This window comes from Pangasianodon hypophthalmus, chromosome 15 (assembly GCF_027358585.1).
Source record: "Pangasianodon hypophthalmus isolate fPanHyp1 chromosome 15, fPanHyp1.pri, whole genome shotgun sequence".
In the NCBI taxonomy this organism is placed as follows: domain Eukaryota; kingdom Metazoa; phylum Chordata; class Actinopteri; order Siluriformes; family Pangasiidae; genus Pangasianodon; species Pangasianodon hypophthalmus.
This window is the reverse complement of record NC_069724.1, coordinates 13,259,540-13,285,587: the sequence shown is the minus strand read 5'-3', so window position 1 is coordinate 13,285,587 and position 26,048 is coordinate 13,259,540. Positions and strand designations below refer to the sequence as shown.

General features: G+C 39.4%; 1 protein-coding gene across 8 annotated transcripts in view; it reads left to right on the top strand.

Annotated features, from left to right (window-relative positions):
• The first annotated feature begins 1,537 nt into the window (after positions 1-1,537).
• cpeb4b (cytoplasmic polyadenylation element binding protein 4b) overlaps positions 1,538-26,048 on the top strand; it is a 37,330-nt gene continuing 12,819 nt past the window's right edge. For 5 of the 8 annotated variants that reach the window (XR_003404381.3, XR_003404380.3, XM_026940936.3 and 2 more), the window contains exons 1-3: positions 11,787-12,241; positions 12,905-14,048; positions 25,847-25,937. Coding sequence is in view for 6 of the 8 variants with exons in the window: in XM_026940936.3 (XP_026796737.1) it covers positions 12,945-14,048; positions 25,847-25,937 (1,195 nt within the window). In the remaining 2 variants the exon portion in view is untranslated. Of the gene's footprint in view, positions 1,694-11,786; positions 12,242-12,904; positions 14,049-25,846; positions 25,938-26,048 lie in introns of those variants that run through there. The other 3 variants (XM_026940938.3, XM_026940937.3, XM_034311076.2) reach the window with 2 other exon arrangements.

The window sequence follows — 26,048 nt, the reverse complement described above, 5'->3', positions numbered from 1 at the left end:
CTATCTATCTATCTGTCAGGCCTTTATTTTAGATTAGCCAGACAGACGCCACTTCTCACTAAAAGGCACCAAAGGGTCTCTCAGGACATGAATCTCTGGAGAGACCTTGAAGATAGTGATACAACAACAGTCTCCATTCAGCCTGACAGACCTGGGAGAGGATTGCCTAGTCTGCTTTTGCCGTGTTGGTACTGTCATACCCAAGAAGACTTAAGGCTGTGATTGCTGCCTAATGGTGCTTTAACAACATAATAAATAATTTTTAACAATAAAATTTACAAAACAAGTACTTTTTGATTGTGGAGAATTTCTTGCAGAGTGATACTGCCATAATGGAACAGAATGAGGAAAGAGAGAAGCACTCTGAATATTTCCTGGCAGGCAACACATTGTTGCTTCTCCCTGATATATGAAAGATATATAGGGAAAAAAATAGAGATATGTAGAGATCAGAGTACTGAGAACATCAAGGACACAGGATTCAATTGCTGTCTTATTTCTCTAATGTGCATTCTGGCCTTCCTAGCTCTTTGTGTATGGTGGGATAGGGTGGTGTTGTGAGGTGTTGTCCCCACAAGGATAGGAATATCTGACAGTTTTGACCTTGTAGGGATATGTTCATTTAAAAACATGGTTACTGGTTAAGGTTAGTTTAAATTAATTAATCACATTAATAATGTCAATTGAAGGTTTTCACAAGGATAATAAGACAAATGTGTGCGTGTGTTTGTGTGTGTGTGAACAAGGTTGACACAGAGTAAAGGAAAACAAACCATGAGGCAGATTGTAAACAGCAGCTGTCAGTAGGCTCTACACTGAACACAGTAGAGAAATCCTTTCAAACAAGCTGGACTGTGTGTTTGTGTGTGTGTGTTTGTGTGTGTGTTTGTGTGTGTGTGTGTTTCTCACATTACCGACACACTCTGTCCCTGCTTTGAGCCAGGGTCCACCTGCACATTACTGTTATCTGCCATTGTAATTGTCTAATAAAATCTCATTCCATAATTCTACCTGAATCACACAATACAGTTGCAGTCCTTAATTTGTCCCCATGTAGTCCATACTTCCTCTAATGAACAATTTAAAAAATCATATTTATATGACAGATTGTGATCATGTCATCTAAAAGTGACAAAGTGAAATAAGAGTTAAAATGACTTTTGATATTCTTGGTAAATCTATAAAAAAACATGACTGATTTCTGTCTCAGCCACATGACCTCCACCTTATTTACACTCTGACCTGTAAAACATACAACTGGCATCAGGAATACCCCATAATAATGTGAAATTTATTAAATGTGTTTTATATTGATAATAATTGAAAATCAAGACAATCTGAGTCTGAATCTGAGTAATGTTATCACGTCTTATCAAGATTGCAGCAAGTGGAAGAGAACCACTGGTATATTACTCACAGTTGTGTCCTATTAAAGCTCCCCATCTCTACACCCTACTGCCTCATAGGGTCGCATATTACATAAGCAGATGAGCTCCAGGTGTTATGACAGAAGCCTCCTCGGCCTTTGTACTTATTTCCGACATGGCTGTTTAGTTTTTCTGCTCTCACAGTGGGGACTCTGGTAAACAGTAACTCAATCTCTGTGCCATTCAGTAGATAGCAGCACTTAATTGTGAGAGCTGAAGAACCATTAAGGAGTACACTAGATTAAGTACTCTACATCTCAATGATGGTAAGTGCATTTTGTGTTGGAGTACAGAAACCTCCTGTAATATTTGAGGACTGGAGTTAGTTATTTAGTGTGGTGCATGTGTGTGTGTGTGTGTGTGTGTGTGTGTGTGAGAGAGAGAGAGAGAGAGAGAGAGAGATAGATGGGAGTGAAACACATTCCTCAGGGCAGAGTGAGGACTGTGTATGGAGTTGATTGTTTCTAATCTGGTCATGAGAGATACTGGATTACATGAAGCGACAGGATTCTCTTGGACACACACACACACAAACACACACTTACTATGCTTGTAAGGACCTTCCACTGACATAATTATTAAAGCAACTAATTAATAGTATGCCTACATCTAACTATAACCCTAACCTTAACCTTAGTAACCAGGTAATCATTGGTACCAGCTAAATATCCCCACAAGTTCTCCAACAAGATGTAACACACACACAGACACACACACACACACACACACACACACACACACAACTTAATTATAATTTAAATTATAGTTTATAATTTAATTATATTTTAAAAATGTCTCAGTACTACTTCTACATTCATAGCTGTATTAACTTAAGGTACCTTTGGGCATTGTTGGATTATTTGTGTGGATTATGTTTGATACAAAAGAAAGATAATTGTTCTAGTGAAGAAATTGAGGAAGGGTTCTATCTGACTATTAGCCATCTGCTGTATCAAACTGCTGCTCAACCAGTATTCTGGTATTCAAACACGTGTCACTGTAAACACGGGTCAAAATGACCTTTCATAATTTTTTTTTAAACCAAAAGTTGAAACTTGAAACTTGGCTTAGTGTTTCTAATGTAAGTGAGAAAATGTTTAAAACTATCCTTAATATACAGAGATTATGCTAAATATAAGTCATATAGGAATATAGAAATAAGATAAAATACAAATCTAGCACCTGAGGTTGAGGAAGGGTTCTATCTGACTATTAGATGTTACATTAATGTTGTATATTTTGCTAATAATTGAGAGGAATATTTTAGACAAGGTATTTTAGAATAAATATTGCTATTGTGTTGCTCAAAGGCTTATATCATTCCTCCATAATCATCCATCATCTTATTATTCATTGATAAGTAGGGAACAAAATATGGGTTAAGAAACAGGCTGTCAAGGGCAGATGTGTCAACCATCTTCCCTCATTTTCATTTCTCTGCTTGTGTCTGTTGAGCCGAGTATTCTGGATGTGGACTAGTGCTCCAGTTGCCATGGAGAACAAGCTGGGGGATGGCAGTCGTGTGACCTCGAAGAATTTGGCGTCAGTGGAGTGACTTTGCTGGAGTGTGACGCTTGTTTGAACGATGACTCACGCAGGGGCCGGGGCCACAAATACACTGCTCACCATCCACGTCGCTCCACTGATATTGTAATGCTAATTATGGCTTTGCCAACAGACTCCCTCTGCTCTCCTAACACACTGTTGATACACCATGATAGAGACACACAACACATTCACGGCTTTCTCGGCATGATGCATGGGCATGTCAAACACCTGTGAGAATCCGTTTCTTTCCACAATGCATTGCTCTGCCATGCTGATGTTTTTGAAGTTGAAAGAGTTTATAAAGTGTTTTTAGGGTGTTAATTAATGCAGGCTGAAACATTCTTGGAGAGGAGTAACTTAGTAGTGAGCTTGACACACTACACCAGTGAAGCATGACTCTGGAGACAAAATAGCCTTGTTGTTGAGGATGACTGTGCAGTTTCTTGGCCACAGTACTGTTTGTAATGTTTGTCTCTGGTGATAGGCCTAGGTGACAACTGTGGTCAGTAGAGATGGCGTGAAACTGAATTGGACGTTTTGTTGAGACGATTGGTGCTGTTTAAATACCTTTTCTAAAGATAAAGATCTTTATATTCCAAGAAAAGCAATGTCAACCTTAAATATGTCTGTAGTATGAAAGCTGCTTGGGAACAAAGAGCCCTTTATAATTCCATAACCATATCAGAAATAAGGCTTTTCTAGTTACTTCTGTAGTGGTTGGCCATAGAGCTTGACAGGTTACTGTTGGAAAACTGTTTCACGCAGGTCCCTTTGGAGTTGAATTTAATGCCCCTGATTCCTCAGTTCAAAAAGAATTGCAAATTGCCTGATTTTTTGGTTTCTATTTTGTCAAACAGCATAGCAGAGCAGCATGATGCAATAAAAGCACTCTGCTCTTCCATCTCACTGTGTGCAGTGAGCCTCTACTTCACTATCTAGCTTTATCTTTCCTTCTCTGTACACCAAAATGTCTGTCTCTTTCTCCTCCTGAACTACAATTAGGCTTATGTGAGGGAAGTTAGTCTTGTTTGTCTTGTGTCTTGTACTTACTGGGTTCCTTGTAAAGTCCTTTGCATGTCTGGAGTATGGGCATTTCAATAACACAGAGGTAGTCAGATGTGTAGGTAACTGAACTTTCCCATTTTTACCATTTGATTTACTTAATAAGTCTACATTTGGAAGAATTTTTTTTTGTGAAACAAAGGTTAATTAAACAAATAAAGCAGACATCTGTTGGTTGCGTAAGTATTCAGTCCCTTTGTCAATATTTGAGCCACCTTTGGCTGTCTTCTGGGATACATCAGCAGGGGTGGAAAAAGTACTGAGGAATTATATTTACTGAAAGTATAGATAATGTGTCAAACTCTTACTCCATTAAAAGTGGAAGTATCCAGCAAAAAAAAAATCTATTCTACTAAATGAAAGTAGAAAAGTTGTGACCTATAAATTAATTATTCTTTTCTAAATTAAAGTATTTCAAGTATAAACAGCAATAAGAAAATGTTTTAACTGGTGACATTACTGTATGTTAATGTCATATTTTCATGTGAAAAGCAACTTTTATTACTGATCTAAAACTGTTAAATGATTAGTTTCATTTCGAAGTGACTGCACTATTTTGCCTGAAAACATCATCTCTGTATGTTTGCTTGTCATACGCATGACTAACACTACATAATTTGCTAATGAATTAATCAGAAGTAAAATATCCAATAAAAATAACCAGTATTTACCCTTATTTAGAATCTGAATTGTTGCCTAGCCAATTTATGTTTGCTACATTTTTTTTAAGTAAGAGTACAAGTATTTAAATTGAATAATACTCAAGCTAAGTATAAATATGGCAAAATAATACTTAAGTATAGTAACAAAGTACAATTACTTAAGCATTTTCCACTCCTATCTATCAGATTTGCACATCTCGATCATTTTATTTTGCCCAATCTTCTTGGCAAAATTGCTCAAGCCCTGTCAGACTGGATGGAGACTGTTGGTGAACAGCAATTTTCAAGTCTTTCCACAGATTCTCAATTGGATTGAGATCTGGGCTTTGACTGGGCCGTTCAAAACACATTCAGGTTCTTGGTTTTGAACCACTCCAGTGTAGCTTTGGCAGCATGGTTATGGTTGCTGTCCTGATGGAAGCTGATGGAAGCTTTCCCACCTCTCATGTACACTGGAACAGGTTTTAGGATTGCCATGTCTTTGATTCCATCCATCTTTCTCTCAAACCTGACAAATTTCCCAGTCCCTTCTGATTAAAAGCACTGCCACAACATGATGGTCCCATCACCATGCTTTACTGACTCATGGTTGTGCAGTATTCTTGTTACAATTTTTTTTAGAACTAATCTCTGATTGATACTTTTCAAGAACATGTCCTGGACTTGTTTTGATAGCTTGCTTTTGATTAGGCATGTTGTCAAACAAACTCTGGGGCCTTCCAGGAATATGTGTATTTATATTGAGATCACATGACACTTTTGCTCCCGGCTGCACTCCATTCACATGATTAAGTGAATTCTGATGGCACCTGGATGCAGCACAACTAATTCAGGGATTTCACAGCAATGTGGGAGAATACTTATGAAATCACAACTTTTATATTTTATATCTATAAATAAATTGGCAAACAATATTGATTCCCTCTCACACTTTAATATTATGGGCAATTTTAGGAAGGTTCATGACATATTATCTTAATTTCAGCTCCTAGTTGTAACACTACAAAATGTGGAAAAAGTAAAGGAGGTGAATACTTATGCAAAGCACTGCAAGTAACAACTTTGGGACCTTATTGTTGATGTGCTTGATGCCTTTGCTTGTTGCCTTTACTTTGAAATGTACTCAGGTACTGGAGCTGAAATAATACCCTTCCTCAACAATTTGATTACAGTTACGTTTGTCACGATAATGGCTGCATGTGAAAGAGAGCTGGTCACTTTTGTCACAAAAGCCTTTAGTAATAGAAATACATCCTAGCTTTTAATAACCTTGCAGCTTTCGGCTTGTGCAAAGAGCTACAGAGGTTTTGTTCCTGACAATATTTGAACCTCAAATACAAGTAGGATATCCTTCTTTTATTGTTTTAATGGAGAGGTATTAATGAGGTTTGTGGACTTAACCATACAATGGCTTGGCTTGCACTTCATTTATAGTAAAGGAGCATTCATGTTTTTATAATGTTGGCTGCTTAAGCCACTTTCACTTAGTTGTTCTTGGCATAATTAGTCTATACACAGAAGACCTGGAGCAATTGAAGCTGGCAAGCCTTTCTTCAGTGCCAGGCAGCTGACATGTACCACGCACTGTCCTCCTCTGTGCCGCTTACAATGGTCTCCATCCTGCCGTTGGCACAGAAGTCTTCAGCAGCATCAGAGACCACTCAGTGCCTAAAGGGAAGGACACAAAGCCTGTAGCCAATATTCTGTCTGACAGCAGCAGGGGAAGCCAGCCAGATAGCGATATACATTTTAAAAAGTGTATTAAATATGTATCAAGCATTTCCCTGTCTAATAAATTCCAAAAATAAAATATATGATGCATAGAAATAAAAGGGAAATAAACTATTCAACAAGGGGATCATGTAACACCACTTCACTTTAATACATTTCATATTTTAATGGAAGATTTATTAACCATGAATATATTCTATAGAATACAGAAGAGGGTTAAACTGTATGTTGTTAGGCTGCCTGCATGTGTATCAAACTACAATGCACTAATGAAGTTCATATTTAGAAATGCTATTTTTCTTTAAGTTATTATGCGGCTAATGTAATTTCATAGACGATTGTGACTATGCTGGTAATTACTGAAAAAAATGCTCAGTTCCAGGATGTACATAGTGTATGCTTGCAAATGAAGAAAAGTGTTCTGAAGATATTTTAGCCTTGTGAAAGACTTTTTACCCTTGTGAAAGAAGTTATTTCAAGCAGTAATGGCAGTTGCTTTTTTATTGATTCTCTAATTAGTTATTCTCCATCCTGCTACTGAAGGATGGAGAAAATGGAGTATGCCCAGTCCTATGGGTCAATATAGATGCATTGATGACCACCTATTGTGATCAATTTGATAGCTTTAAATATTGATCTAAAGCAGGGTGACCTTTGAATGACCCATCCATGGCAACAGCTACAAAGGAGGGTTCAATGTGTCTACTTCCCAATGAAGAGGAGATGAAAATATGCATGAATGCTGGTGGGCGGAATGACAGGGGGTCATTCATGGAGATCCAGAGCTGTTACTGATTATGAAACTGGGATGAGTTGGGAGTGCAAGGTATTGTATGCTTTGATTAAAAAAAATGGATATGTTCTTGGAGTGTATGTCTATTTGGGGACTGAGGTTCATTTGTAGGGTTCTTTATGTTATGTTTTGTAGGGTTCATGGATTTGTGTGGTTTATTACATATTGCATTGTGCTAAGGTAATGACAAGCTTGTGCATTGGCTAGCATCATTTCAGGTCCTATTATATTATATTGTGCTTGAGTTCTCCCCAAGCTCAAGCATAATACAAACCACCCAAGAATTGATGTCACTTGTGGTGTCATATTTGGGCCTGGACCATATAAATATGATTCTATGTGCACACTAGAAACTGATAAATGATAAAGTGATTTTCTGCAGATATAACATTGCAGAGAAATATCTGTTTTCATGGCAACAGGAGAAGATAAAGAACTTGTTTTCTTTCTTCATTTGCTTCTTTGCCTTCATTTTTGGGAGCACTGAATTTGTCATTAAAAATTTGTTTAAAGGCTTCACATTGATTTTTCTGGTATTGATCTTAATTGACCAAGAACAATGGTGTTGTGATTTATTTTTGCTTGTTGAGAAGGTGTTATTTGATAACCCAGTCATTGTATGTCTCATTATCTGAATTTTTAACCCATATGTTATTTGCAATTTCAGTATATTTTGGTCAATCTAATGGACCACCTGTTATATTTTTAACTGTTCAAAAAAAAGAACAGAAGGATAGGACCAGTATGGAAAATCAAATATGGTTTCTGATTTTTTTTCATATGCAATTTTTCCGAGAAGTAATTTTAAAAGGTAGACTGTATACTTTTTTTCTATTTTTTTGATTACTTTTAAATCTTTTTAAAGCGGTAACAAACACAGTTATCCATGCACCAGTGAATGAGCTGCAACATTCTGTGGGCAATGAGGTTGTGTTAAGTCGACATCAGGATTATTAGGAATGCACGTTAACTCTGGAAAAACAGAAGGACTTGAAAATGAAAGCTACTGAAACGTCCATCTTTGTAACAGTCTTTTTAAACAATTTCATATCATCATCAAGACCTAACCTGTTTTTTAACTGTTAGGAGATCCATCCTCATTCTGTTCTCTTGTATCAGTTCTCTTGTATCAAAATTAGTTTGTCAATAATAGGATTGAATTTTAATCAGAATGGTATGATGGTATGGATATGCATTAGTCCTGCTTTGGGCCTTTTCACCTTCCTAAATGCCAGCATACACTCAGTGGAAACCAAACACTGCAGTAGGTGATGATAAGGCGATCTTTAGAGAGAGAGAGAGAGAGAGAGAGAGAGAGACAGACCCTGGCTGGAGCAGTTTGACAGGATGTTTCATTATTGATGAGGCTGTACACAGTGCACCTCTGCTGTGGTGGAGGATGGTGCAGGCTTGCCTGACTCAGCATTTTACCATCTGAAGCCTGGGCTGTTTAGCTACATCAGCACTATATATAAGAGTAGGGGGTGGCGTACACAGCAGAATGGATGAGGCCTGTTCGAAAGGTATCTCAATAAGCTGCTAACTATTTTTTAAATGTTTTATGTTTACAGTATGTGAGTTGGTGTAACTATAACACAACAAATCAGCTGAGAAAACCTGGGCTTTAATTTTCCACCAGATTTGGTTTTCTTGGGTGGCATCATATTTTGATGCATATAGAAATGCACAAACATGCAGCTTCCTCCCAAGTGTGAACATAGACACACACACACACACACACACAGACACACACACAAACACATCCAGCTGCTCCTCTATCATTTATCTATCCTTCACAGAACCCAGAGGACTAATGAAATCACAAATGCCTCTCTGACACGTGTACAAGCTGAGCCACATTCCCTTTTCCCCACAAACGGGCCGACGTGCTGCCTCTTTGGCTTAATTAGGATTGTGTCCCTCAGGGAACCCTGGGAGAACAAACATACAGAGAACAATATGCATAAGTTCAGAACACTGTGGTGAGCAATTTAGCCAGACAGATAAATCACATAACCTTTGAGTGACCAGCTCTGATGAACTAGGCTTGAGTGTTGAAGATTGAGTGTTGAACCTCTAGGAATAAATAAGAGATAGCAGTTCAGGACATAAACTGAGCTTCTGTGAACTCCAGATGATTAAGTGAAGAACACAGAGCCATTTCTGTTGCAGCAGCATGGAAAATGCTACCTGCAGGGCAGCCATTTTGGCTCGCCCCCTCCCTTTGGCTGAGTGATGATGGTGGCTGTTGGAAGCAGGAAAAGGATCTGGTGCTGTTTGATTCGTATTGCTTTGTTTTGATTCGTGTACTCTTCCTAAATATTTCAGACCACAAAAACGAAATGATATTACACAAAACGATGCTGGTTTGTCATATCTCTGCTCTCCCCTCTCCAGCAGTGTATCGCACCATAATTATGCCTTAGGTAGGGATGATTAATTTTTAAATTGATTTAATGTATTATTCATAGTTGCTCTGGATCCGCAGCCACATAAAAACAAAGCTGCATCTGCAATGATGGAATATGGGCTTTGAAAGAAACAATGCAGACACTCCAAGCCCCATATCACCAAGCTTACGTATTCAAATAGTCCAGATGCATGTAAATGTGCTTTACCATCTGCATATGTTTGCATGGAAGTATTCCAGATGGGTTGGTGAGGAGAGATGTTCCTGTGTCTAAAGAGAAATATCCATGTGGTTTAGTCTACCGCCTTGCAATATACACCTCACATGCATTCTAACCCTGGAGAGGAATATGGATTTCAAATAGCCATCCTTCAGTCATTACAATGAATGATTAATCAAGCTAGCTCTGGCTTGGAGGGAATTAGAAACTGTGTTATGTGATATAGACTGGCAGAAGTGATTGGTCTATTAATTGTCGGTTTTAATAAGGTGACTATTAAACTCACCTATAACACATTGTATGTAGTTAATGCAGAGAAAACACAGAAAAAAGTAGAAGGAATATAAAATGAACTAGAGTAGAATTACCATAATGGTGATGGATTTACACCTTTTTAGTTAAATGACAGTAATAACTACACATTATACTAAGTTCACAGACTTTTCTCTATGTGTCCATAGATTTCAATAACCTTGAACCTTATTTCATGCGCATTGTCTTTGGACCAAAAAATGCAACCAACACACTATTTTAAGAGCCTAGCATGGCAGTTCCAACATGCCATTCCGGGATGAAAATAGCAGCGGTGGCGGCAGTTCCAGGCCCTAATGAGATCTCTGTCTGTGAACACAGCTGTTGTGCATGGAACTCCTGTTCTTCCTATTCTTTTTCTCTCTGAGCCATCCATTTGGTGGAAATGAGACTGGTCCAGTTTGCATAAAACATAGCCAAAGAGCACAAACAGAGGGCTACCCACTCCCGCTGTTTTACTTCTAATGCCATAGCAAAGCACACACATACACACACATACACACACACACTTATTATTAGAGGACAGAAACATCTGCAAAGTCAAATCATTCAAATTGCAAGATTATGTAGGCAAAGATACATGGATGTGTGAGATAAGAGTCTTTTTATCTGGATAAAGAATTCTTCTTCAGACAGTCACTTAACATAAATTGAAATGAGCAGGAGTACAATAAAAATACTTTCAAACATTATAAGTAAGCTTTTCAATCATTTTTGTATGTAATGTAAAGACTGTAAAAATAGCCTACACACTGTAGCAGCTTGGCAGATTTTAAATTGTGCATTATATGATTTTATCTTGCATTAATGCTAACAAAGTCATACACTATATGGCCTAAAAGCTTGAGACCGCCTGACCATAACACCCATATGTGCTTTCTGAACATCCCATTCTAGATTTATTCCCCCTTTTGCTGTTATAATAACCTTTTACAAAGCCTTTCCGCTAGATTTTGGAGCATGGCTGTGGGAATTTGCTCATTCAGCCACAAGAGCATTAGTGAGGTCAGGTACTGGTGTTGGGTGAGGAGGCCTGGGGTGCAGTCAGCATTTGAATTAATCTCAAAGGTGTTCGGTGGGGTTGAGGTCAGGGCTCTGTGAAGGCCAATGGACTAAACCCTGTCTTCATGGAGCTCAATCTGCATACAGGGGAATTGTCATGCTGGAACAGGTTTGTGCTTCTTAGTTCCAGGAAAGTGAAATTGTAATCCTAGAGCATACAAAGTTCATTCTGTACAATTGTGTGCTTCCAGCTTTGTGGCAACAGTTTGGGGAAGAAGCACATATGGGTGTGATGGTCAGGTGTCCACATACTGTTGGCCTTATAGTGTATAATCATGTCATATAATCATGTCATAGAAGCTTATCTGAATCCCTTTAAAGTGGAAAGGTCCCGTTAAGACCTTACCAGGCGGAGATTTAAGAAAGAGGGGCGGGACGTCAGTAGTCAGATTACCTTAAAGGGCAGAGAGCTCTTTATGAATCGCCACTATGTTAGAAATAGATGGGCGTGGCTACCTTTTGCTCTGCCCAATCAAAAACGAGCGTGGGGGAAACAGAGCGTCTCGTGTCGATTGTGGGAGGGGTTTTGTGAAGGGGCGGGGTTTCTACCGGAAGTGTCTCGCGACCAGTCTCCTTGTCATTTTGGCTACAGCAGGTTTCTGAGACGGACAGCAGCGGCGTAGCAGGAAGGGAGACAGACCGCTGGCTCAAAAATAGAGAAAACATTTAAACAATGAAACCATCGATGAATTTGACTGCAGCTCATGAATAAAACGAACTCGACTATTTATATCGTTAATTCAATGACGTAACGCTGTTCGGTGAAAGCCTGAGGTTAGCAGCCTGCTAGCGAAGAGAAGGGCTGTGTCATTGAGAAGACAGGACACGTCAAGACGAGGAAGAAAAATCTGGGAAGCTGTCGCTAAGCCAGACTGCTGGAAGATACAAAAGACCTGTTTGACTAACTCGTGACATAAATCGAGCTGTCATTGAAGAAGCACAGAATAGTCTGCGCTTGTCGCATTGGAGCGGATCTTTCACAGTCATCGCCTTGGACCAAGGGTAGCCAGTAAGGTGAAAAGTGAATTTAATTATTTACTTTATCATCGCAGTGTCAATATTCTCTGTGTCAATCTTCCATCTGATCACGGGGCAGGTGCTGTTATATGCGTTAATTCTAAAAATTGTGCTACGAAATGCCTGTGAAATTAGAAGACGTCATCATTTTTCTGAGCTCGCGAGATAACCAGCGTCGCTCGCTGTGAAAAGGGAAGGAAAAGGACCCTCTCAGGACCCGTAACGCTCTAGCTACCTCAGTATTTCTCTCTCTCACTATATAATCTAAAAGTACAGTAATAATGAGTCGTAGTATTTGCAGCTAGGTTTCGTGGTCCGGCCTTTTCTCTTCAGCTAGCCTATTAGCAGGCTAGTCGTGTCGAGCTGCCGGGTCGAGGCAGTTAGCCGGCTGCTAGCAGCAGCAGCGGAGACGTCACGAGCCTATAATTAGCGCTACGAGGCGACGAGCAACCTGCAAATTTCAACAAACTCTATAAAAAAAAAATATTAATAATGAGTGAAAAAACAAAACTACTGCTCGGGATTAGTTTTAGTATTAGTATTTTCCAGAGCACTCTACCAGGATGTTATGTGTTATATGTTTATGTCAACGTGGACCAGCGGTTGAGCTGCTCCTAGCTATTCCTGTGGAAATTAACTGAACATTTTGATTTGTTTTAGGATAAGAATACCGTGTGGCAGTCTTGACTGGAAAACATAAATGGGGGATTACGGGTTTGGAGTCTTGGTACAAAACAACACTGGCAACAAGTCTGCTTTCCCTGTACGAATTCACCCACATCTGCAACCTCCTCACCATCATCAGAACGTAACGCCGAGCCCTGCTGCTTTTATAAACAGCACCACAGCTGGAAATGGCAGCACCGCCGGGTCTCCCTGGCTGTTCCCAGCGGCCACAGCCCATAACAACATGCAAGATGATATGGGCACTGACAAACCCAAAGCCCAGCAGCAGGAGCTGCAAGAGACGCAAGACAAGCAGCAGCAGCTCTCCCCGGTGCACCAGGAGGGCGGCATCATCTCAGAGCTTGAGAAAGCTCGCTCTGAAGAGAGCAAACCTGAGAATGGCACATCCGAGGGCACTAATGGTAAGGAGAAGCTGCGCCTCGAGTCCCCTGTCCTGTCACCCTTTGACTATCAAGAACCATCCGGTCTGGGCACAGCTGTCCAGTCCAGTACTTCCTCATCCTCCTTGACCAGCTTCAACAACTGGTCCGCTGCCATTGCGCCAACCCCATCCGCCATTGTCAACGAGGATGTGGGTTTCTTTACCCCGGCCAGCAATGGCCCACTGCTATTCCAGAACTTCTCTCACCACGTAGGCCCAGGCTTCGGCGGCAGCTTCTCTCCTCAGATCGGTGCTGTGTCTCAGCACCATGCTCCTCCGCCCCATCCGCACTTCCAGCAGCACCGTCGCTCCCCAGCCAGCCCTCATAACCCTCCACCCTTCCCCCATCGTGGTGCCACCTTTGGCCAACTTCCTCATCTCTCCAGCGGCCTGAGCAAACCACCCTCCCCCTGGGGTGCGTACCCGAGCCCCTCGCCCTCGCCTTCTTCAGCCTCCTGGAGTCCAGGCGGTGGTGCATATGGCTCCGGCACTGGCTGGGGAGGGTCTCGGGGTGCTGACTTCCGCCGTGGCTTGAATGGTGCCGTGACTCCACTCAGCTCTGTCTCACCACTCAAGAAGACCTTCCCAAACAATCACTCAGCCTCGCAGAAGTACACCCGCCCTGGCACCACATTCACCCCGAAGACCTGGATGGATGAGACCGTTGGCCGTAGCGACAATGTCTTTCCCTTCCAGGTATGTGTAGGAAAATTAGTGAAATCGGAATTTAAACAGATCATTAAATACGACTAATCCACTCCTTTTTTTTTTTTTTTTTTTTTTTTGAGTCAATTTGCCGTTTAGTTTCCTGACAAAGATTTAACTGTTTTAGATGGTGGTCTGAAGACAAAGGCATTGATGACTAATGGAGCTCTGTCTTTCTAGTTTTGCAGATGGCTGAATTATGACTGACGTCATCTCAAAATACAAACCCTCTCACTAGAGATTAGACTAGTAAGACAGTGTGATATCATGAGCAGTAAATGAGTCCTCATCTAATTTCGGAGAAATTTAGGTTTGCATGGATATAAATTAAGGCACAGTGGGTAGAGTTGCCACCTCACGGCTCCAAGGTCCCCACTTCCAGCTCAGGTCGATGTCTGTGTTGTGTAGTTGAGTTGGCCTGAATAATTTGATTACTTGAGTATTCATTCGTTGAACTGGTATTCGTTTCTCTATATACTATCCAGAGGCTTTAGTTTTATATTCCTACTCCGTGTATAAATGCACCCCATAGGCAATGAAATAATGGTTTTCCACCATATACAGTGCACTGTGTGTTCAAATTTGGATTCAAATGTATTATTTCTTAAAATAGCTGTTGACAGGTGGAAGAGAAAACACAAAAGTGTAATGTTGGGTGGGCTGAAGTCGGACATGCTTGAGGTTAACACCTACAGCCCTTATTTTTATTTCTCGTCTTACTTTACTTGTTGCACAGCTCTTGAAGTTAGTTTGTTACAATGTAGGCTAAGTTCCCTGAAAGTAAAAAAACTGATTATGTTTATTTATTTATTTATTTTCCCCTTGTTTTAACCACGGCTTATATACTGCTGTGTGAGACGCAGTATCTTGGATTATTATTTTTATTAAAACATGAGTCTAAATAATGTTATTATTATTTAGACTCATGTTACTGACTTAATGTTTTGTGTAGTAATTAAAAAAAAAAAAAAAAAAGGTTTGTGAAATAACTTGCCATTATTGGCGTATCTGTACAGCTGATTTAAGTTTGTTTTTATACTATCACATGTATACACTATTGATACACGATTGCTGCTTACTGGATATATATTTGAAATGCAGTTATGAATGTATTTGTAATTATAGAATATTTATAGAAGGTTTCAGAACAATTTGTGTGAAGCCTGTAAAATGCCAGCCCTAATATTTAGCTTGTCAAAATGGGGACGTAATGAACTGTGAGACCAAGGTGCATAGTAGTTGTAGAGTCTACCTGGAAGCACCGATGCGTACAGCCTTTTAAGGTCCTGCAATATAAATCACCAACGTTAAGGCCGATTGATTCTGGTTCAGTAATCAGTAATCTGTTTAAACCCTCTCCTCTTGAGTCCAACCAGAGCAGGATTTGTCTGTGGATGCTGGGGGTGGGGTGAAGGTAGAGAGAGCGAAGGATACAATAAGATGGCCAAAAGAGCTTGACAGACGGGCAACATATTTTGTTATGTTTTATTATTATCATTATGTAATTTTATTAAACAAACATATGCATTTATCAGACATTGTTGTATTCCTTTCTAGGGGTTAGGTTACCTTCTGAACAAACTAAACTGACGTCACTGTAACAATGCAGGAAGGGAAAATGATTACAATTTCTAATTGGTCTAATTTTGCAAGTCAGTAATTTATTAAATCATTATTGCCTCTACCAGTTCTAAACTTTGTTTCTGTTTGAAATGCATGTAAACATACTTTGAAAGGTCACTGGTCTCACATGTCTCTTGCTGCTCTGTGCCTCTTTAAGTTAGTTCCAATGCTACAGTTCATTACAGTGGACAGCTTTACAGATGTTATAGATGTTCTTACTGAACTATTTGTACCAACTCACTAAACCCTGTGAAGTACATGCACATTATCATGTTAAAATAATGGTGACAGGGAGAAATATGTGTAAGCTTGATAAATGAGGCCCACTGTATGATTTTTTTTTTTTTTTTTTATCAAATATGAGTGGGGTCCATATGTTAAACAGCAGTGGACAAATTACTCACTTGGGCACCAGAGATAAAGTTGATCATGTGTCTAGCCTAATAATAATTTATTCATAGTTGTCCATGGGATAAGTATGTTCAATGGGGTGCTGATGTGGAGGTCACCAGTGTTATTTTTTTCAATAGAAAGACAAAATTTTTCATGTGGTATTTGTGTTAATGCACTAGTGTGATGCACCTCAATGCTGTAACTATAACATATGCTACTTGTTCCGAATCCACCACCTGCTGCACCACACACGTCGACTGAGGCACATTCTACTGTTTGTAGAACAATTGTTACTAGGTGGAGTAATTTGTTTGCATGGATGATCTTTTCAGAACTTTGCCGAGCGAATTAAAAGTGAAGTGCAACGCTGTCATAACTTCTGCTAGCACAATACACAAACACTATGCAGTTAAACATATCAAGGGAAAATACAGGTGCTAGCCAAACTCAAATAATATCCTTTATGTGTGCTGCCAGGAGAGTGTGTGCTACCACAGCTCACAGCTCTTTGGACGCTTTTTGTGAAGGGTGTCAACACAATGTGCTACATTTATAAACTTCTTTAGAAGATGATAAGGACCCTAGCTATACCAAGTCACCCCTCCCCTGGAATTTATATACTCGTTTGTGTCCCTTAGTCTGTATTAATGCACTTAACTAGCTAATTAGTAGTTCACCATGCATTACTAACTTAACTTAAATGTATATATCTGTAGTATGTACGCGAATATCTAGTTTTGAATTTCTCTCCACAAAAAATGATAGTCTATGCAAATTGTTTCATAGGTGTAAATTTTGTACAGGCAATGAGACTATTTGCAAGTCAGTATGAGTTCAAATGTCATGTCCCATCACATACACACATGCTGGTGCTGGTGAAATGTGGAGCTAATTAAGCATTTTTTTTGGTGAGAAAATAAGAAATGGGAGATGCAGCTATCATTGCAGTGGAGACAGATCCCACAGGCTAGTGGAGCGAAGACACTGTAAAGGCCATAAGAGAAAAACAAATATGGTTGACAGAAAGGGTGTCTCTCTTGTTCACATGAGAACCAATTAGTCTGACAGCAGGTATAGAATATGGAGTAAACTGTTTAGGGTAAATCGCAATAAGATTCTATATGATAACTGTGAAAAACGTTTAATATCACCAGGCCCAACTTTTTAATCATAATCTGTGCATACATTCTGTGCATGTGCATTTGCATCACAACACACATTGATGGACAGGCAAGTGTAAAACAAAATAATGAATACAGTATGGAGTATTTTTCACTAGATATAAACAGTTCATGAGGATTGATAAATCTTTGGAACATAGCTGGTGAGATCTTTTAACACTGCTTATTTTGAAGACAGATAATTTATTTGTCTGTTGTAGCAGGGGTCCCGGGTCAGAGGGCAAATAATTTGTTGCACAGGTCTTTTCACAGTCCTCAAGTTAGGTGTACCTAGCTTGGCTGTGCACTCAGGATGGAGTATGCAAACATTTGTCAAGGCAGTTGTGCTATTTGCATGCCATGTTCCACACAGTTAGTTAAAGAGATGATTTCTGCTAGTCTCCACTGTTGAAAAATGCTGGGATGCAGAGCTGGGACCTAGTCTGTGACTAGTGTAGAGGGGCAGGCAGGATATATACATAATAAGCTGGTTTGTTTGTTTATATGTATAAAACTATATATATAAACACATTTATATATACTGTAAAATACAGTCTCCTCTGAAAGTATTGGAATGGCTGGGCTATTCACTGAAGACATTCAGGTTTGAGATCAAAAGATGAATGTGACGATAGATCAGAATTTCACCTTTCATTTCCTGATATTTACATCTAGATGTGTTTACCAACTTGGCAGCATGGCACCAACTCTACCAACATAGCACCTTTTGTTTGAACCCACCCATTTTTCAAGTGGTCAAAAATATTGAAACACGTGACTGACAGGTGTTTCTTGTTGCCCAGGTGTGCCCTATTAGATTGATTGTTTAAACAATTAATAGCTCTGAATGTCTACTCTTAGACTGAGCCCAGGGCTTTGCCTGTGAAGACTGCATTTGTTAAAAAGGAGAAACCAACATGAAGACCAGAGAGCTGTCAATGGGGAAAAACGCAAGCCATTTCGAAGCTGAGAAAAGTGGGAAAATCGATCAGAGCCATTGCACAAGCATTGGGCATAGCCAGTACAACAATTTGGAATCTCCTGAAAAAGAAAGTACACCAGTGGTTTCTATCAACCAGACAATGAACAGGACAGCCAAGGAAAACAAGGAAGTTGATGACAGAAACATTGTGAGAGCTGTGAAGAAAAACCCAAAACAATAGTCAGTGACATCACCAACAACATCCACAGGGCAGGGGTGAAGATATCACAATCCACTGTTTGAAGAAGGCTTTCATAACAGAAATATAGATGCCATACCACAAGATGCAAACCACTCAACAGTAAGAGTCATCATGGTCTGATATGAATTCACAAAGAAATACAGAGATGATCCAGAAAGGTTCTGGAACCAAGATTAACCTCTACCGAAATGATGGAAAGGCCAGAGAGAAAGTGGAGAAAGAAAGGATCTACTTATGATCCATAACATACAAGCTCTTCAGTCAAGCACAGTGGAGGTAGTGTCATGGCTTGGGCTTGCATGGCTTCTGCAACAGGCTCTGGAACAGGCTCATTAATCTTCATTGATGTAACTCATAATGGTAGCAGCAGACTGAAAAGTCTACTGAAACATTTTGTCTGCCAATTTATGGAGAAATGCATTGAATCTAATTGGGAAGAACTTTGTCATGCAGCAAGACAATGACCCAAAACACACTGCCAACACAACAATGGACTTCATCAGGGGAAAAAAAAAAATGAAAGTCAATCATCAGCCCTTACCCCAATTGAGCGTGCATTTCAGCTCCCGAAGAGGAGACTGAAGGGACAAACACCCCAAAACAGACAACAACTGAAAGAAGCTGCGATACAAGACTGGAAAAGCATCACAAAAGAAGAATGCAATAGTTTGGTGATGTCAGTGGGTGGCTGGCTTGATGCAGTTATTGCAAGCAAGGGATATGCAACTACATATGAAGTGTCATTTAGTTTAATTAAAAATTAAAAGACTATCTGTTCCTATTCTTTTGCTCATCTATCGTCTCATTCATCTTTTGTCTTCAGTGTATAGCAGAAAGAAAAAAAAATTGGCCTTGCCGTTACAATACTATCAGAGGGAACTGTGTGTGTGTGATTGTGTGTGTGTGTGTGTGTGTGTGTGTGTGTGTGTGTGTGTATGTGTATATATATATATATATATATATACATATATATGTATATGTATGTATGTATATCACACACACACTGGCTGGGCCTCCTTTGCTTTCAAAAAAGCAAAAAAGCCTTTTCTCAGAACATCATCTTCTCAGAATTCTTCATGGCTTGGATTCCACAAGGTGTTGGAAACATTCCTTTGAAATTCTGGTCCATGTTGACATGATCGCTGTAGATTTGTGAGATTTGTGAGAGTCATGTTAGATTTGTGCAACATGAACAGCACATTCATGTTGCAAATCTCCTGTTCTACCACATCCCAAAGGTGCTGATATGGTGACTGTTGAGGCCAAGAAGTACACTGAACTCATGGTCATGTTCATGGAACCTGTTTGAGATGACTTGTGCTTTGTGACGTGCTGGAAGAAACCATCATTAGATGAGTAAATTGTGGCCATAAAGGGATGCATGTGGTCAGCAAAAATGCTCAGGTAGCCTGTGGCCAAGAAAACATTCCCCACACCATTTCGTCCCATACCACTTAAGCCCATCTGCCTCAAGTTCAACATGTGCATTTTTGACATGCTTTTCTGCTCACCATTGTTGTAAAGAGTAGTTAGTTTAGTTACCATGGCCTTTCTGTCAACTCTAGCCAGTCTGGTGATTCTCCTGTGACCTCAATAACTCAAACTACTCAAACCAGCCTATCTGGCACCAACAACCTTGCCATGATCAACGTCACTGTATGCGCTGCTGCTGCATAATTGTCTGGAAACTGCACGAATGAGCAGGTATACAAGTGTTCCATTAAAGTGGCTGGTGAGAGTATGTGTCTTTTAATAACACAGTTACTTATTTTTAATAATAATTATAACTTAGTAAATCTACCACTAAGTGAATCCCTCTGAAATGGGACTTGTCGCATGTCTCATCTTTTCACTGTCTCATCTTTTCATTGTCTCATCTTTTCACTGAGGAAAGTCAAGCACATGTGTACATGTTATTGTGATGCATCTGTGTTTTACTCTCAAACTTTGTATGAGGTCGAAACACGATGGCCAAGCAGCTTCCTATGGTACACTACATAGACTGTGGAAGTCGGTATTCCTACTAAATGTAGTGCACGTATGTAAGTAGTAGGGAGCCAAGTGGAGTCCAGTTTTTGGTTTCATTAATTTTGATGCTGTAATATTAATCATGCACATGGCAGCAATAATGTTGCACCCTACAATCTATTTATAGAAACATCTTGCTCATAAAATTGAGAAATGTTTGATGCAGATTTTTCTCTGGAGGGATTAATAAAGTTTCTGTCTATCTAATAACTCTGAGAGAACTGCTTGGCACGAATGATTAGACCGGCGGCCTTGGTGGTCATCTTGCTTTCCCCATAAGCCTGTGCGAGTGAATGCGAGAGAGGGGCAGATTATGGAGGGATCACATCCATGAACAGCACAAGACATAACCATAGTGCTGTAGTTACGACGATCTAATCTGATCAAATTAAATGGTATTACAAATGTTTACATTTTGAATAGAGAAAATAACATTACACTAGATGGGTAGCATTATCTAGTTACTGAAATTTATAACAACACCAAATCTACTACACTAAATCTAGCTAGATTTAATGTTAATAAAAATGTTAACATTATATTTTTGTTGATCACTTGTAATAAAAAAAAAATATATAACACTAATATTTTATGTGAATCTGTTTTCATAAAAAAAAAAAAAAAAAAAAAATTTGGTTTGCCATGCCATAGCTCGAAGCATACCTGTGGATGTAGGTCAGTTTCTCTCCTTAAATGATCCCTCTCTATTCCCCTCATGGCAGAGGCTGTTTTCGCCCTGATGGTGGGTGTGCTCTATTAAGGCTGTGTTAGAATTCAAGTACTGTGCACATTGGCCAGCCAGGTCTGTCACTTTCTAAACCTCAGGCATCCTCTTAACTCTCTATAATCTGTGCTAAAGTCTTTTGTGATTGCATGGGTTTAGATATGTGCCCGTCATGGGTCTTGGATTGGCTGTGTATGCAGAAGGCCTATTTTTAGTTGCAGCCTTTTAATATTTCACCTTATACCACAGCGTGTTTGAATGTTCGAATCTGGTTGGTCAGAAGGGATGCATTATTTTCGTATATCAGCACAGCTAGTTCCGGCTGTAACATGACTCTGCTTGAGCCTCATGCTGCACCACACACCTCGCCGTGCATTATTTTCATGTAACACCATGGTGTTATTCCTTCCTTAAATGTGTGGTTGTCTGGGAAAACCTGTCTGATGTCTTTGTGACTGAATTCTGGAAAACAAACAAAAATTGATGAAAAATCAGATTTTGACCAAAACTGAGAACATGACAATGGACAAAGTTTTAAAATGTTTAACTGACCTAATAAAAAGGCATTAATAGCACTGATATGTAAAACCTTACTGATATTTTTCATATGTTTAGTTTAAAAAAAAAAAAAAAAGATATGACCTAACTGGTTTTGATCAGTAATGTCTATCAAGATACCGGTTCAGTATTAAGTATTATTCAGAATTAAATTTTTTCAGAACCAACACATCCTGTATGTTCCTCACAGTAGCTTTTGTTTACCATCATCTGTTTTTAAGCATGAATTAGATGGAAAAGGTGACACACTTGTGAAGGTTACAGCTATTTAAACCCATCTCTGAGTGAGAGCTGGTGCTCCAGTTTAATTACTCTTTTTTCCCCCTGCCCTGGAAAAATATCTCACCTCCTGCCTTTGCACCCATGCTCGGAGACTGGATTAATAAGCTTTAGAATGATTTGATGTGGAAAGCTTTGAAATACATTTAACACAGGGTGTCCCAAAAGTCTCCGTACATAGGCGACGATGTATGCCAGCACCACGCCGGTTGTGCTTTCGTCAGTGAATGTTCGTGGAGATCAACTTCTCGATTGGCCCGCAACACGTCCAGTCTTTTTGAATTTGTTAATAAGTTTGGCAACAGTGTCATGTGTGATGTGCTTGCCATGTTTCCTGTTAAAGTCCAGCAACCTTGCAACAGCTTCCCGATTCAGCCATGAGAACGATTTCAATACGTTCTTCTTTTGTCAAAGGCATTCTTAAAGGATATCTGAAAAGAATAATATATAATATAAATTAAGTGTGAAAGATTTTGGACATTTTGAGACATTTTGCTTAAAAGTGTTAATTTCTCCTATGTATGGAGACTTTTGGGACACGCTGTAGACAACCAAATAGTGATAAAGCTCTGCCTAGCCCTTTTCCTTCCCACCATGATATTTTGGATGAATAGGATTTTTGACATCTCCTAATTATTTCACTGTATCCTTCTTGTCAAGGTCATCCATCAAGGCTGAATTTTATATGTAGAATTTTACATATAACGAACTTTGCTTGTAGAAAACAGGCTTTGCATTAAAGCTGGCTGCCTCAGAGAACAGTTGGACCTGTGTAGTCTAATTATAGTTTCACCTTGTTGAGACAAGAGACACCCCAAAATAGCTCCCAGCAGAACAAGGTGAAAGTGCCTATTATCACTTCTTTTTTTTTATTATTTATTTATTTATTTATTTATTTAAATAAAGATGTTTGTCATGGCCAAATCTGTCCATTTTTTGCTTCATGTGCATTTGACTACACTGTCATGGTTCTCTCAGCAGACTGTAGTGAGCAGTGATTCACAAGATGGTCTATGGCCTCGGCTAATATTCTGCATTTGCAGCAATAGCTTTAAGTGAAGACGCATTCTCTCTAAGCTGATTGGTGCTTGGGAAATCTGAGCAGATATCAGATCTGTATCTGAGTATGAGCCTGCAGTGAATCGCAACCGTTGTGCTAAGAGGCTTTATGCTCTGCTAAGCTGGGCTGGGCATGGTGTTTCAACTGCTCTTACGTCACCTTTGTTTCAAAAGTGCACAATGCAGAAAGTGCATATAAGAACATTTCTGCATAGTGCCAAGATAAAAAATGGTTCATACACCTACATTTTAAGTGCAAAGATCATCATGCACTTGATTTTGAATGGTAAATTTTTCTTATATTATGCCTGAGGATCAGGAAAAACCTGCTAAGAAGGTCATCAGCTCTGTTTGGGAAAACCTGTTTCAGTGCTTGGTAATCCATAGTGATGTCTTTTGTTTTTGTAAACTTTAGATGCTTTCACATGGCAGGGACAGTGTGGGTCAGTGTCTGTACATGGTCAAACAGACTTCCATCTGACCACCAGACCAACTCAGATCTGATTGATTGGCAGCTCTGCCTTTAATATTTACTATATATATATGTACAGTGTATTCAGTATATTTTGATCAGTGGATTGCAGGCAAAATATCACTATGAGCACTATGACCAGTCAGAGTATTAGATATGTTTTCTGTGTGGTTTTTGATACTTTTTTCATTGGCATCATCCTGAATAGGCCTTAACTGTGATACAGGATGGGTTCATTTGTTTTTTTTATTATACTGAAAGTATATCGCAAATGAACAGAATGTATTTTTCATACGTCATGCACTGTTGTATCAAAGGTTATATGACAATTTTGCAAGATTCTAGATTTTTTGTGCAGAGATTAGGAGTTAGTATTAGTAGAATAGAATGTGATGAATGTAGAAAAAACTCAGTGTCATAGTGATGTGATAAATATAAAATCTGAAAGGCTAGCTTCAGTCACATGCATTACGACCATATATTTCTAGAATTAAATAAAATATTTATAGGAAAAAGTATGAATCATATGACATGGGGATTTGGATTTAGATTGTTTTCAAATCCCCTTTTTACATTTAGTTACTGGTGTGATTATTTTCCCCTTTTTTCTTTTTTAAAATTATTCTTGTGTAATAAGATGTAAGGCTGCACAAGAAACATTAATCATCATCTTGATTCATTCACAATTCTGTTCTACCTGTGTTCAGTTGGGTTTCCTCTGGGTTCCCTGGTTTCCTCCCACTGTCCACAAACATGCATGTAGGCAGACTGGTTACACTGGTTACACTGGTTGCCCTTATCTGTGAATGTGTGTGTGTGTGTGTGTGTGTGTGTGTGTGTGTGTGTGTGGTGCTCTGGAATGGCGTTGCAACTCGGGTGGGTTCTCCCATCTTGTACCCAATGTTCCCAGGATTGCCTCTGACCCTTGCCTCGCCTACCGTGACCCTGACCAGGATAAAGCGGTTACTCAAGATGAATGAATGAAATATGTAATATGTATTGAATGTTCAATTGCATGTATGGGTTAAATTTCAAATTACTAAACAATGGCTAAATACACTCGCCGTCCACTTTAATAGGAACACCTGTACACCTGCTCATTTATCAGTTATCCAGTCAGCCAATCATGTGGCAGCAGCACAATGCATAAAATCATGTAGATACAGGTCAAGAATCAGGTCAACATCAGAATCTCAGTGATCTCTGTGACTTTAACTGTGGCATGGTTGTTGGTGCCAGGCTGGTTTGAGTATTTCAGAAACTGCTGATCTTCTGGGACTCACAGACAGGCACAGACTCACTGAAACTGGACTGGAAAAAGACCAGGTGATTTTTTTTTTTTTTTCTTTTTTCACTCTAATTTTCAACTGTCCAGTTTGGGTGAGCCTGTGCCCATGATACCCTCAGATTCTTGTTCTTGGTTGACAGGAGTGGTCTACTGATGTTGTAGCCTATTCACCTCAAGGTTCAATGTTTTGTGGATACTGAGATGCTTTTCTGCTCACCACAGTTGTAAAGAGTGATTATTATTTGTTAGTTATAGTTCTACTCAAATAGTTATACTTATAGTTCTACTATATAGTTCTATATATGTACTTCTGCTCAAATCTTCCTGGCAGCTTGAAGCAATCTGGACATCTTCCTCTGACCTCTTTTATCATCAAGAGAGGTCCCCCCACAGAACTGTCACTCACTCAGTGTTTTTTTTGTTTTTTTGCACCGTTCTGTGTACACTGTAGAGACTGTCCCAGGTGATCAGTGGTTTCTGAAATATTCAAACCAGCCCATCTGGCACCAACAACCATGCCATGGTTAAAGTTACAGAGATCACACTTTTCCCCCATTCTCATGTTTGATGTGAACATTAACTGAAGCTCTTGACCTGTATCTGCATGATTTTATGCATTGTGCTGCTGCCACATGATTGGCTGATTGGATAACTGCATAAATGAGCAGGCGTGCAGGTGCTCCTCTTAAAGTAGACAGTGAGTGTAAACACAGTGAATTAAGACTGATTTTCACCCACAAGTGGCTTATGAGTTGCTATCAGCAGAACCAGCTTTTTGGCATTCTTGACATTATTTACCCCTTCTACCATTTACAGCCATTTTGTTTTAATTTAGATCTTAGCTTGTTTGCAGCTCACAATGCCCCTTGCAACAGTGAGAACAAGTTGAATGAACCCCCGGCTTGAAACACAGTGAGGATGAAGGTGATATTCCCACTGAGTTGTGGGAAATGAGAAATGCCTTTATCATTTTTTTCTGGTACATTAATGGTCATTCTTCCCCTCTTTCTTTTTTTAACAGGAGCGCACTCGATCATTTGATGGCTTCAGCATGCACTCCCTGGAGAACTCTCTAATTGACATCATGCGAGCCGAGCAGGACACCCTGAAAGGTAAGATAAAACACTAGCAGGAGTGGCATGGCCCAATGGGTGTTTATAAAACTTTTTTTTTTTTTTTTTTTTTTTAATTAAAGTTTAGTTATATTAACCATGTATTAGCAT